This window comes from Hemibagrus wyckioides, linkage group LG19 (genome assembly GCF_019097595.1).
Source record: "Hemibagrus wyckioides isolate EC202008001 linkage group LG19, SWU_Hwy_1.0, whole genome shotgun sequence".
NCBI lineage: Eukaryota > Metazoa > Chordata > Actinopteri > Siluriformes > Bagridae > Hemibagrus > Hemibagrus wyckioides.
In genome coordinates, this window is record NC_080728.1 from 17,679,755 (window position 1) to 17,695,000 (window position 15,246).

At 41.6% G+C, this 15,246-nt stretch overlaps 1 protein-coding gene across 1 annotated transcript in view; it reads right to left on the bottom strand.

The window, feature by feature from the left end:
* Positions 1 to 781: 781 nt before the first annotated feature.
* Positions 782 to 15,246, bottom strand: part of plxna4 (plexin A4) — a 318,824-nt gene continuing 304,359 nt past the window's right edge. Inside the window, exons 30-32 of the mRNA XM_058416905.1 lie at positions 10,427 to 10,639; positions 6,637 to 6,787; positions 782 to 5,162 (exon numbers count right to left, since the gene is read on the bottom strand). Coding sequence (XP_058272888.1) covers positions 5,067 to 5,162; positions 6,637 to 6,787; positions 10,427 to 10,639 — 460 coding nt within the window. The 3' untranslated portion in view covers positions 782 to 5,066. The remainder of the gene's footprint in view (positions 5,163 to 6,636; positions 6,788 to 10,426; positions 10,640 to 15,246) is intronic.

Here is a 15,246-nt window from a genome sequence, read left to right on the forward strand (position 1 = left end):
TTATAACATGCTATGAACACATTCCTAAGTCATTAGACTTCACCGGAAGTGTTAATGAAACAACTTACACGGGGAGGCTTAAGAAACGTTTCGTTGTCGATGTTGAAATTTTCTGTATTTAGGATTTTAAGAAGAACTGACGGCATGAAGCCTCTATTATCACCACACATACATTACAGCACAGTGGAAGTCTTTACTTTACATACCCCAGCTGAGGAAGTTGGGGTCAGAGCACAGGGGCAGCTATGATACAGCACTCCTGGAGCAGAGAGGGTTAAGGGCCTTGCTCAAGTGCCCAACAGTGGAGCATGGTGGTGCTGGGGCTCGAACCCCGATCCTCTGAGCAACAACCCAGAGCCTTAACCAACTTGAGCCACCACTTAGGAAGGAGTCTCCAGTGTCAGCGAGAGTCAGAGGTGAAGCTAAGAGATTTCTGATGTCTTCAGGGCACGGGAATTTGCAGAGGCTTAATTTTAATGTCTTTGTAACTTGCTATAAATTAGATGAGAGCTATAAATGTAGCTATAAAGGGATCATTTAAAAACAAACAAACAAACAGACGACAAATTGCCGTAGAAGAATTAAAAAAAAAACTTTATGGACATTGTAGTTGATTCTTTTCCCATTCCAGTAAACCCCAAAGAAACTTTCAGCATGGAAACTTAAATATTTCCCAGAGTTTAAGTTTAAGTAGATGCCGTTATACCGCGGGTCTTATACTATCTTGATCCTCAGCTCGCTAAAACACATGGACACAAAAACCACACGCTGAAACCAAGACGCATTTTTCATAATAAAGTTTATTCTATTTTACAAATAGTATTTTGTCCTTGACTGCAAAATAGGAATGCATTATATTTACATACACAGGTATACAATTAATTATAACAAAGTTAGAGAAGCTCGCCTTTCCGCCTGTCTCACTTCTCCTCCTCCTCCTCCTCCTCCTCCTCTTCCTCTCCTTCCTCCCCTTCTCTTTCTCTTTCTCCTGTTAGGATAATTCTGTTATCTCTCAGTCCGATATGGAAATAGTAAAAGTCTTTTCTAACGGGGGGGGGGGGGGGGGGGTCTGAAACACCTGCTATAACACTGAGCTAGAAGGACATTTTTAAGTCTTACAAAATGTTAAAGGTGGAAGCTTTATCAGGTCCGTTACAGACAGACAGACAGACGGACGGACGGACAGACAGACGGACGGCTGGGCTTCACCCAACCACACGTGGCAGTACGTGAAAGATGGATAGAAAACAGAACACGGCCAGGCGTATCACGGAGGCAGTCGCTTCCTTTACAAAAAAACGAGTCACTTTTTTAAAGTAAATACTGAAAGTGGTAGTCTGACGGTTTAAGCGGAATCCTGTCCTCGCTTCAAGACTTCAAGATGGACGATCCACCGTCTTGGACGATCTCGATCAACACGCCTTCTGGCAGTTTCCCAGGCGTCAGTTTCAACTTTTTGGTAATTAGGACCGCTTTCTGTGGGATATTTTTACAGAAGTAAAGGACTCGTGCGTTGGGAGCTCCGCCTCCTGATACCCCTGCGCGTTTCGGCGACGCTTCAAAACACGTGAGCGTTTTAAAGAGCGGAGCTCAACCCAGTCACGGACATGAAAACAGGAAACGAATTACGAGGCGAACGAATTACGAGGCAAACGAAAACGCACTACATTTCTAGGCAAAAGGCAATCAGGACCTCGATTATTTACATTCATCTGGTGCTTTATTGGAACTCTCACTACACCCTGGAGAAAACAAGAACCTGAAAACGAAACTGGATTAGCGCGCTAATGTGAACGGGAAAACCTTCCCACGTAAAAAATATCCTGAATTTTATCAAAAGCTACCGAAAGAAAAAACTTCATCATGGGTTTAAAATCAAAACTAAAACCAATACGATCATTAAGCCGTAACGTTTGGACGTCTCGTCTCGTCTCAGATTCTCGTCTCAGACTCGTCTCAGATTTGTTTCATTGTCAGATAACGTCTTCTGTTTATTTCTAAAAGCAGAATTATCTACAATACAAACATCATATATTCATTTACAAGCTTGAAACGAGTGAGAATGTTCGAGGCTTAATAAGATTTCATTTATTTTTAGAATCTCGTCATGAAAAATATGCGGTAAAATAGACTATATTCGTGTTGGTTTTTTTTTTGTTTTTTTTGTAATGACAGGTCGCATCTTTAGGCTGTTTTCACACTGTTTTCTTTGGCTGACATGAACATCGTAACCATAGCGACGGCTCCTCCCTCATGTTCTAGCTAGCATCAGCTAGGTACTTCTCTTAGCCTGCTGTGTGGGTCTGCTGTGTGATTAGCATCGGAAACGGTGTCGACCTGGAAAAGCAACGTCCTAAACCTTCTAAACTCTCATCCTAAAGATTTTATTTTTCATCGGGAAAACCGGCAAATCTACACGTCGTCTCACTTTTCTCAGCATTTTGTCCTCTACGTCTCTTGTGGATCTTAAACGTCGGACTTCTTTCTGCCCTGGAAGTTTCAGTGCGACCCATAAAACCTAAGCGGCAGTGCTTTTTCATTTATTTATTTATAAAACAAAAATGTCTGCATCACATCAGCAATTATGGAGGAAAAAATAAAAAAATAAAACAAAATAAAAACATCGAGTGTGAAATCAGCCTTAAGAATTTTTTCCGCTTGGACGAAAAGTTCTGCGTGGAACCTACACCACGCCTCCGGGTTCTGCGGCAGAACCTCGTCACAGAACATATGCCTTGTGTTATTTTTGTCTTGCCGTAACGATGTGTTTTGATGCTTTTTTTGTTTCCCCACGAATTGAACTACGTAATATGTTTACTCTCAGTTTGAAGCACCACAATGATAAAACTAGCTACAAAAAAACAAACAAACAAACAAAACCCCAACATATCTCAGTAAACAGTCCTGGTCAGGAGACAGACTTGGAACGGTGTATATATATATATATTTAAAAAAAAAAAACCCAACGTAAAGTTTGCATGTTTTTCATGGTGCAGCAGTAACAGTATCAGTTTATTGTGCAGCTGTTCAACGTGAACACGAACGATAACGGCTAACGGCTAAACAATCTACCTGAGGGACTGCGACGTTTCTTCATGACGGATGAATTCGTGACGTCTAACCGTTGATCATCTAAACAAAGTTTTTTTTTTTTTTTTTCCTTTTTTTGTCCTTTTTTAAACTTCAGAAATTCCTAGTAGTATCAGATAAATAGCTTGGATTTGCAAGGCAGTTTCATTTCATAACATCCAAATAGGTCAACATGCAGAGGGTATAATATACTATACTCGATTACGCTATCGATCTTATTATCAGTATTATAACTGTTTATTTAACACTTTTCACCAAAAAACATGAGGATGACCGGCTGAGTCGGATAAAGGTTCCACCTTAACAGAAGTTTGCGGCTTTAGATGGACGGATTGTTATTTTTATTTTTTTTTTTGTTTTTGTTTTATTTTCATCTCCCTGTCTTGTTCTTCCAAGCAAAAGAAAGAAAAGAAGACATCCACATCATCGTTTTTAGCAAGGCTTAATTTTTCTCTAAGGTTCCGTTGTTGTCGTCGTCGTCGTCTTTTTTTTTTTCTTTTTTTTTTTTTTCCTTTTGTTCATTTTTAATCAAGTTTTAAATCCAAGTACATGCGCTTAAAAAAAAGCCGATTAAAGTACCCAAAGGTGGATCTCCACACATTGGTTTCAAATCACCACATGGAGCACGCTGTCAAGGCAAAAGAAAGGTCAGAGGCTGAAGGACAGAACGGTGCTTCAGAGGTGTGGTGTCTGTATCGGTATCACTTTATTTACTTTTTTTCGTGTCCATCGTTTCTCTCACGGGGGCTTGTTTTTTTTAAATTTTTTGTTCCCCCCCGCCGAAAAGAAGAAGAGTCCGCTTTACACGCGCTTTGTTCCTGACGTGTACAAAGAAAGTCTTATCGGCAAGGGTTTTCTTTTTTTTTTTTTTTAAATTTTTTATTCTTTTTCCGCTCAGATCAGATAGCAGACAGACCTTTGGTTGAGTGTCCGGGTTTCTGCCACCTTAAAAACAAAAAATCGTCACTTCATCATCATCATCATCTCCTTTGGTTATTTATATTTTTTTTCTTCATCCTCTTGTGTGTGATTTGTGTGACTGCAAACTCTGTGGCAGTGAACGACCTCGATTCCTTTCCCCGCGACGTGACGATCCCCGTATCAGCGACTAAATTCTAGCAGAGGTTATGAATCTGAGGCAGCTACAGAACGTGTGCTTGTTTCCAAGAGGACGATGATCCTTAGAACCTCAGCCACAAAAAGCCCAGAGGAAGCCCCTTACAGCTGGACTAAGGTGTGTGTGTGTGTGAGTGTGTGTGTGTGTGTGCTTTCATCAGAGGCGATTCATCAGTGTCTTTTTATCTCCTCGCGCTCCTTTCCTTAGCAAAGGTCCAGTTTCTCACGTGTGTCCCAGACGTGCCACGAGCTCCGTATTCACCAGTGTGTCTTTTATTTATTTATTTTTTTAATCATTTTGTAAACTCAATGGACTTCAAGTTTATTTCTGGTACCAAAAGTGTGTTCTTTCACTGTTTTCTTTTTTGGTACTACAGAGTTAGACTCACACACAACCTTAGTGGATAAAATGAGAACAGCGACGTCGTGGATGTGAGACACTTCGCTTAACAGCTATTCATTTTTAAAGGCAACATAAACGTAACATTATTTTTAGTTATTTTTTTTCTCCCCTGGGGAAGGAGAGAGGGTTTCGCAGGCAGCACATCCAGACACCCCTCCCAAAAAAAAGAAAAAAAAAAAAAAGAATAATACCCGGACCCTCCCTTCCTCCTTCCCTCCCTTCCTCCCTGTTGCATGTTGGGTAACGTAACACGAAGGTCTCCTCCTCCTCGGCCCGTTTCTAGTCATCTAGGAAGCAGAGCTTGAATATGATGCGGATTCTTGTTTGCTTGGTAGATAGGAAGGAAGTTTGCGAGAAAACAGAAGATGTACAGGTGCTCAGGCACGGCTCGGTTTTTTTTTTTTTTCCCCTCTGGTTTTCTGACGGCGGTCCCAGTGCGCTCTGGGAAACGTGGTCCTCAGCTCTCCAGGCTCATGAAGGCGACCACCTGTTCCAGCTTGAAGGCCAGTCTCTGTTTCCTGGCGCTGTCGTCCTCCTCCAGCGCGCACACAATCTGCCGATAAGATCAGAGTCCACGTCAGTCACACAACGAAAAACAACATGCCAACGTGTCATTTTCCCCTGAACGAGGAGAAACAAACCGACACGGCTCTCTGCATTTGTTTGTAAGGAACATTGCTGCGACCGTGCCAACTGAACCCCACAGCAAACTCCTCAGTGCTGGATTAACACCTCGAGTGCTGCGTTAACACCTACAGTGTTCATTTACGTCCAGCTGGACACGAGAAGAGAGCCAATTAAACACTGGGGATTCTGCTGAAAATGTGGTGCACGGTGAACAGCTTGCTATTTAACCCTCTTCTAAACTAAAATGGATGAAGTCTAAATACATAACATTCCTCGTTTGGGTAACAAATCCTATTTTCATCCACTTAACCCTTTAATCCTCTCAAAGTGGCTTCCTGATAGAGTCTCTGGAAGTGTTTCCTCACCTACGTCGCCTTTGGCTTGCTCATTACGGATAGATTTTATATCCTGCATTGATATATTTCCTTAAACCGGCTTTGTGACATTGTTGAAAAGCGCTATACAGATAACTGAATTAGTGATTCGTTCAACGGCTGCTGCTTTGCTTTATAGAGGTTACAACTTTTACTTAGAACCGCCATGACACATGGTGATGGTAGTGTCCTCAAAATGATGCCACCACCACCACCATGCTTCACTGTAAAAACTGGCTGCTTGGTTGTTTCTCTTTCCCTGGTTATTAATTTTTGACTCATTTTCTTTAGGCAGTTGCTGTCGCAGTTGTATATAGATGGTCGATAGTGATGGGTTGTTGAAAATAAATAACAGGACATAGTAATATTAGATTAGATTAGATTAAAGCCAATGAAATGCAGTTAGCATCTAACCATTGGTGCATAGTGGTATATTTACGATAAATTATGAATAGATATACAGCTATGTGAGTGATATATAAAGAGGATTATAAATAGGATATATATATATATATACACATAAGAAGAACATGAGAAGTTTCCACTTTAAGTACAAAACCTACATGTCTCGGTGATTCTAACTAAAAGTTGTAACCTCTATAAACGGAATCACTGATTTAATTAAAATAAATGAATAAATCACGTTGAGAATGCCACCACCAGCATGCTTCACTGTGTGGATGATGTTCTCAGGCAGATACTGGGTTTCTATCAAACGTAAATAAATTATGAACCGTTTTCTACACGTCTTTTGCCCTAATCCAAAGAGGATGCATGCTATCCTAACACACCCGAGCAGTGGATCTGTCTCTTCAGACTTATTAAAGCACTAATTCACTCCTTACTGACTTTCACCCGAAAGGCTGCATGTGTTTGCGGCGCTGCATTATTTCCATTCTTAATAAACAGACTGAACATATTGTAAGTAGGAGGTTTAGATCTAGGTGGCCTGCGACAGCTCCGAAGTGCAAACACGCTGACAAACACCGATGAATTTGCATTGGAAGACTAATTTAAGCCTCGTACCTCCTCTGCATACTTTCCCACGTAGGAGTAGATCTCGCTGAGGGAGCTCATGGTGTTGAACTCGTTCATGTGCATACGGGACTGCTCGGCCAGGTAAGCGTTCATATCCTGGTCGCTGATGGCGGGCATCTTATTGATGTCTGAGTAGTATCTGAAAACACACACACACACATAGAAATATACATAATGATTAAGCATCTGAGAGCCGTGACATGTTTGTGTGTGAACAGTAACATGAGGTCGTTTTGCGCTCAGCAGGGAAGCGTAAAGACTTTGATTGACAGCTGTCTCGTCTCCCAGAAACCGATATTTAGTCTCAGTGGCTGCGCAGCTGCAGAAGATGGGGAACGATGGTGACTCTTAATAAGCCCATGTCCTTCAAAAGCTGTTTTAGAGGCATCGGGAAAAAAAAGGCTATAGAATGCCAGGAATAGCTAAAGTGTGCTTAATGCAAGCATGCACGTAAACACACACACACACACACACACGGCCTTCTGTGTTCAGGAGGCTCGAAGCTCGAAGCAATCCGTCACTGTCAGCAGCAGCTGCAGTGTCACTGTCAAGTCTTTAATTAAAGCAGGTCATTTACATTTTTAATTCCCATTCCGAGCCAACTCGTGGACACCTCGACTTTGTATGTGTGTGTGTGTGTGTGTGTGTGTGTGTGTGTGTGTGTGTTTCCAATTCACAGCACGCCAGTTCGCTGTGACCACTTTGAGAGTCAGGCGTATGCTGCAATGCACCATGGGACCATCATCAGCCAGATCCAAGAGAGAGTGTTCAGTGTGAGAATCAGACAGAGAGACAGAGAGAGAGAGAGAGAGAGAGAGAAAAGCAGGAGAGACAGAAAGAGAGACAGAGAGAGTGAAAAAAAGGAGAAGAAGTAATACAGAGATGAGAGAGAGAGAGAGAGAGAGAGAGAGAGAGAGAGATCCGAGACCTGATCCTCCATCTATAGAAGATCCTACAAAATGTCAATTCCAAAATTATTGGCACCCTTCATAAACGTGAACAAACCCATCTATCCATCCATCCATCCATCCATCCAAAGAGAGCTGACCCTTTATTCTAGAATCTATAGGAGATCACACATAATGCCAATTCCAAAATTATTGGCACCCATCTGTCCAACCATCCACCCGTCCACCCACCCGTCCACCCACCCATCCATCCATCCTTCCATCCAACCACCCGTCCATCCACCCACTAACCCACCTGTCCGTCTGTCCATCCATCCATCCTTCCATCCATCGTCCATCCATCCATCCATCCATCCATCCATCCATCCATCCATCCATCCACCCTTCCTTCCTTCCAACCACCCACCCACCCACCCACCCATCCATCCATCCATCCACCCTTCCTTCCTTCCTTCCTTCCTTTCATCCAGCCATCCATCCTTCAATCCATCATCCAACCATCATCCATCCATCCATCCAAAAAAAGAAAAGAAAAAGGAAATCAGTTTCCACATTTTTTTGGTAGAAAAATCCACAAAATGCAGATGTAAAAAATGTAAAAGCCCCAGGTGGACGAGTCTGTTGCGGGTAAATGAGCGTAAAATGGACACCATTAACACCATTGGCATGTGAAAAGGGCATCATTATATGGAAAAAAAAAATCATGCTGTAAAATCTGGTGATGGATCATTAGCTGGTGGTCCAGTAACTTTTGTTACGAGTGATACTGAACATTTTGACCTGGATAACTTCCTCTGAAAAAACACTAAAACACAATAACCGACAAATTTGTTGGCTTAAAAATGAAACATTATTAAATTACATTATAATTATATATAACATATAACATGAATTATATGTTAAAATAAAGCCATATCTTTCTCACAATCACAACAGCGGGGAAATTAGTGAATTATTTGTGTATCGAGGGACGCTGCAGCCATTGTGACATACATTTACTCCAGTTGTTCACCATTTCAACTAAAGTATGTGTCTGCATTCGGAAAAAAACAAAAATGTAAGAAAAATGATAAATAATAAAAGGTCTATATATTGCTGAGTTTATTGCTCTAGTTTGCCCCCTAGTGGAACCGCAGAGAATAGCTCTACTCAGTTACACACACATGCGCACACACACACACACACACAGAGAGAGAGAGAGAGAGAGAGAGAGAGAGATCAGAGACCTGATCCTTCATTCTCCATCTATAGAAGATCCTACATAATGTCAATTCCAAAATTATTGGCATCCTTCATAAACATGAACAAACCCATCCAACCATCCATCCATCCTTCCATCCATCCATCCATCCATCCATCCATCCATCCATCCTTCCATCCAGCCATCCAACACCTTTAACACCATGATGTAGAGTTTACTCTGTAAAAGCCATGATGATTCTGCACCAGATAGAGTTTCATAACCCTGTGCTTCATAACACTGCTTCTAAATTACACGTGGAAACCTTCCTCTACCCCGGGGGTAAAAGCGGGGTGTAGAACGATGGGAACCCGGGGTTAATTGCAGTGTAAATAGACTTTTAGTGTGTTATACATTTATATTTTTTAAATCAAGTGTGCCAATAAATAATTCTGTCTCAAAACACCAAATAACCAAAAAGCGCTCTTTAGACGTATGGGGTAAAAGTTCCTGAGCTGATTGCTCCTGTCAGCGTCCGTCGGTTCGAGCCGCACTGGTGTTATTCGTGCCAGAGGCGAGATCAGTGCAGCAGCGTCGAAACACTCGCTCCACACCAAAGCAATCAAAGCAGCAATTTATCTGCCACCGAGGCAATTATAGCTACAAGGCTTTCTGTGGAATGTATGTGAGACATGGCCCTGATTTCAGTTAATATCAGACAAATAAATAAATAAAACTTTGCATATTTATCGCTCTTCCTCACACCAAGCCCCTTTATTCACTGCATATATAAACACACAGAAAGAACAGCATTAATCATTTACAAAGCAATTTAGCAAACGCTGATGTACATTTCTTTCTTTCTTTCTTTCTTTCTTTCTTTCTTTCTTTCTTTCTTTCTTTCTTTCTTTCTTTCTTTCTTTCTTTCTTTCTTTCTTTCTTTCTTTCTTTCTTTCTTTCTTTCTTTCTCTTTCTTCCTTCCGTCCCTCAATTCCTTCCTTCCTGCCTTCCTTCCTGATGATTTACATGCTGCTGATTTTCCAAAGAAATCCTGCCTCAATTCCTTCCTTCCCTGCCTCAATTCCTTCCTTCCTTCCTTCCTTCCTTCCTTCCTTCCTTCCTTCCTTCCTTCCCTCCCTCCCTCCCTCAATTCCTTCCTTCCTTCCCTGCCTCAATTCCTTCCTTCCTTCCCTCCCTTCCTCCCTCCCTCCCTCCCTCCCTCCCTCCTTCCCTACCTCAATTCCTTCCTTCCTTCCCTCCCTCCTTCCCTCCCTACCTACCTTGTGTATGTGTGTGTATGTGTGTGTGTGTGTGTGTGTGTGTTTAGGCCAGCACAATGCTAAATGTCTACATCCTTTATTTCATTTAGCTGGAAATGTGCCCTTCATTAATGGTGCAAATTTCCCAGAGGCTCTGACACGCTGCACTGTAGTTTATTACCTACAGTCTGTGAGACTTCTGACCACAAATCCACAGCTTTACAACAATTAAAGCTTGAATTATGCAACTCGCTCAGTATAGCAGAGCGCTATTAGCGTGAAAGGAGTGATGGAGTGTAAACACGCTGTCAAGCAAACCACCGACACGCTAACATCATCTCCTTCAGTGACCTGCTTTCCAGAGGCAAGGTTGTCAATAATAAAATCACACACACACACACACACACACACACTTGACTGTGTGCTCTCACCTCTCCACCCAGCTCTTGTAGCTGGGGATGTCCTTGGCGTACAGCAGCTTGTTGGAGGGCGAGTCTTTACCCAGGCGGTGCTCGGATGTGGAGCAGGAGTCCATGAAGGTCTGAGCCACGACAGACAAGCAGGCGTCCGTGATGCTGCTCTTATGGATGTCGAACACAAACTGGGGATTTTTAATCACGTTCACCCAAAACCTCAGAGGTAGGCTGAAAGGAGGAAACACACACACACACACACACAAACGCTTGATCAGACTCGGATCATTTGTTTCAGAACAACTGCATATAATCTGCACACATTACTTTACATTACTTTATATGACTTTCTATCTATCTATCTATCTATCTATCTATCTATCTATCTATCTATCTATCTATCTATCTATCTATCTATCTATCCATCCATCCATCCATCCATCCATCCATCCATCCATCCATCCATCCATCCATCCATCTACCCATCCATCTATCTGTGTATTTATCCATCCATCCATCCGTCCGTCCGTCCGTCCCTCACTCTCTCCCTCCCACCCTCCGTCCCTCCCTCCCTCCCTCCCTCCCTCCATCTATCTATCTATCTATCTATCTATCTATCTATCTATCTATCTATCTATCTATCTATCTATCTATCTATCTATCTATCTATCCATCCATCCATCCATCCATCTATATGTGTGTGTACTGTATGTGTGCGTACATATATGAGTGTGTATGTATTTTATATGTGTATGCATGAATGTGTATGTGTGTGTGTGTGTATATGTGTGTATGTATGTGTGCATGTGTATATGTCTATGTGAATGTGTGTGCGTGTGTTTGTGTATATGTGTATGTATGTGTGTGTATGGGTGCGCGTATATGTGTGTGTGTGTGTGTACGTATTTATGTGTATGTATGTTTGCATGTGTATGTTTGTATATATACTGTATGTGTGTGTGTGTTTGTGTGTGTGTGTGTGTGTGTGTGTGTATTTGTACACTACATCCTGCTCTCTGACCCTGTATTACATAGAATGATTTACATGCTGCTGATTTTCCACAGAAAATAAAACTGCAGAGTCCTCAGCCTGTTCTGTCCAATTGGTGTTTATGATTTATTCATGTGTCCACTAGGGGGCAGAAAACACTCAGTTACACACTGCAGATTTAGCACTTTTTAAAATCTTCTGTAAAGAAATAAGAATAAGACTGAACCATTAAAAATCGGACACAATGAGATGTTACCTTCTAATGTCTCAGTTTATTCATTTACATTAACCGGTTTATTTAATAATTTATTTCAGAACTGCATTAAAACTTACTGGTAGATTTTTTTTACTTGGTTATACTGAGCTAGTCAGATTTTTTTTTTTTATTTAAACCACTGATTCATGCACTGTGTTCCAACACGACATTATCAGTCATCATCATCCATCAACTTTTAGCGGCGATCAGCAATCCTACTAGAGCTGAAATCCTCTGATTTATGGTTTTAGGTATAAAGCTAATGCTGATGCTGGAAGACGAGCCAACACACCAATTATCATAAAGACAAAGCTCAGTGTGTCCATAGCAGCTGACAGGAGGCTTTGAGGCCAATTTCCCAAAGACAGAGGACGAGTTCAGCTTTTCAGCATGCTCTTAAGTGCTCTTTTTAAATTGCGAAGCATAACAGCATCAGCTAAACCGCTCCTGATGTGCCAGACTGGCTCATACCGAGATGAAACTTTAATAGATGGAGAAATAAGTCTTCTTGCTTGGAGACATCCGGAGGAATGAAAGCTACCAAAGGAAACAGTGGGGTCAGTGTCGGACCGTGTGACGCTGTGCCTCAACTGTTTAAATCTAGAGCAGTGGAACAGTGGAACCTCGGCATATGAATTTAATTCGTGCTGGAGGCGAGTTCTTAAGGTGAAAATCTGTATTGCGAGACGAATTTTCCCATAAGAAATAATGTAAATGCAGATAATCCGTTCCAGCCGCCCAAAAATATGACCAATATTTCCAATACGAAGTGTATGGAAACTGTATGGCTGCTTACAAAGAACTGACCCAAACAAGCATTCCATGTCAAGGGTCCTCACAGGAAGTCATGCCACCAAGCTTGGGCTAAAAATAGAACAGACCGCCCACACCACCAATCTGTCAACAAAAAACACAAGAAAAATCACCTAGCCTTTGAACGGATGCTGAAGGCAACGTTGGTATCGTGGGTTGACTCTTTCCAACAGCTTCCACTGAATGAAACTTAATTAGTAAAATTCGTAAACTTGCTTCGGTTAGCTTCGCTTGGATTGACGCTAACAAGTTTTGAATGGCTCCTGGACGTACGCGCAACTTAGCCGGCGTTCAGTTCGGTTCGGTCGAATGCCAAAAATGCTTCGTATGCCGATGCAAATTTTAATTCTTAAGGTGAAAATTCATAATGGAGGACATTCATATGCCAAGGTTCCACTGTACTTTTTGTTTATTTTTTTTCTTTAACTACTTCTCATGTAGTCTTCAAACCTACCAGAAGTTCTGTACAAACTTTTGGACTTTCTATTTAAATGTAAGCTCAGACACAGTTCATGACAACAATCACGACAACAGCAGGACTATGTTTAATATCACCGTGCATGAGATCGTATCGTAACTGGAGTCCAGATGTTACGTTTTGAGAATATTTTGTCTCTGAGCTGATGAAGTCCAGTGGTTTTTTAACCTTAGGTTATACACAAACTAGTAGCAGAAGAAGCCTTTATTTTTCTTCACATATAAATTACAGCAGAGTGTAATATTTTTCTTCGTATATCCCAGCTTAGGAAGTTGGGGTCAGAGCGCAGGGGCAGTTATGATGCAGTGCTCTGGAGCAGAAAGGATTTGCTTTAGGGCTCAACTCGGCAGCTTGGTGGTTCTGAGGCTGGAATCCTTGACTTTAGAAGCAACAGCTTTAACGATGTAAAAGTCAAACCTTTAGTTTAAACCTAGCCAAGCTTCAGAAAAACACCTCCAACACGAATAGGTGAGAGCTAGGCCGGAAACTGACCCTTCATACGCAGATCTAAATTCTATAACGATCATCACGTTTTTAGTTTAGCTTAAACACCTGCCAGGAAAAACACGTGCAAAACGAGGCGTGTATACCTGCCGAAATAAAACGAAAAAAGAGAAGAGTGTGAGTATAAATAGGGGAAACAGGGGCCTGCTGTTCCTCAGGGCGAGGCTGTGCTCCTGGGCGAGGGCACGTTGCTGACGTGAATCATATTGGCTTGTTTGTATCTGCTGGCTGCCCTGCACCTTTTGTGCCTGTCTAAAGCAATAAACATATACAAGCTTGCTTTATTCCCCGGCCTATTTGCACTAAAGTGAATGGAAATGATCCAGCTAGGTGCGCCTGTGTGTGTTTGTGTGTGTGTGTGTGTGTGTGTGTGTGTGTGGGATGGAAGAGGTGGGGGTCAGTGTTCGCTCTGTTTGCAGTGTGCTCATTAATTTTCCAGGCAGCTCTGTTTTTTGTCATAGGCAACAAAAAAAGGGAAAAAAGAACGAGGGGAATAAGAAAGGACACTGCAGTAAAGTGGATGCGGTGTGAAGTGCGGCAGAAAGAGAGAGAGAGAGAGAGATTCTCAAACCCACGGCTACAAAATAATTGCTGAATAAAAGAAGAATTCTGGATTATTCCACATAGAAATCTGGGAAATTCTATCATCCATCCATCTATCCATCCATCCATCCATCCATCTATCCATTTTCTATACCCACTTTATTCCTAATTAGGGTCATGGGGATCTGCTGGGGCCTATCCCAGCACACATTGGGTGAAAGGCAGGGGTACGAAATTCTATCATTTTAGACTTTATTATACAACACTATTATTATAATTTGATTAGAATCTGTGTTTATAGTGCAATCTGGAGATCGTAGAAGTTATTCTATGAAGCTCTTCAGCAGGAATAATAGTCTATAGATCATTGCGCCCTTCTGCCCTCATGTCCCCCATGGATTTTAAATAGTTAGCAAAAGAAGTGAACTTTGTGCAGTTATGCTGGTTCGGCACGTGGCTGCGATCCTGCAAATGTTTCCATAACCTTAGGACAAAATGAAGAAGACATTCTGCAGGAATGTAATTTATAGTGTTGACATTTACTGCGTGAGGTTCCACAGGTTTTCCCCTCATCGCTCATTCTTCTACTGGAGTCGAGTGAGCGCTTTATCCTGGTCAGAGCCTCAGAGACTCCACTCATTCACACACTCCTTCACACCTAGGGACAATTTAGAGTCATCAATCCACCTGTTTTGGAAAATCTATGTGAATCCTAATTTTTCTGTTCTTTTTCCTCTATTTTTGCTGCATGAACACGTACATTTATTTATTTTTATTTTTTTTATCGTTTCTCGGCAAACATTACATATACGTTATATTACCATGGAATATTCTCACAAATACTGGTACATACGGACAATTCTCTTTATCCCCAGAGTCCATTGGGGTGTGCAAACAATTTACACTCATAAATTTACACATCAGTGCAAAAGTTTTCACAACCCAATGAATTCTCAATGGAAAGAATAGTACCCCTGTAGTAAGTGCAAAAGTTTGCACACCCTAACGGAGTTTGGAAAACGAGGACAATCTGTATGGATATCGTACAGTACAATCAAAAATCCATTGGGGTGCACAAACTTTTGCACTCTGTTCTAATGAGTGCAAGAGTTTACACACCCCAATGGATTTTGAATGGAAAGAAATGTCCCTCTATTTGTAAGAAATATTTCATGATAAAAACGATATACTGTATTCCTTGCACAATGCATTTAAAGTCTGTTGGGGTGCACAAACTTTTGCACTCACCTGTA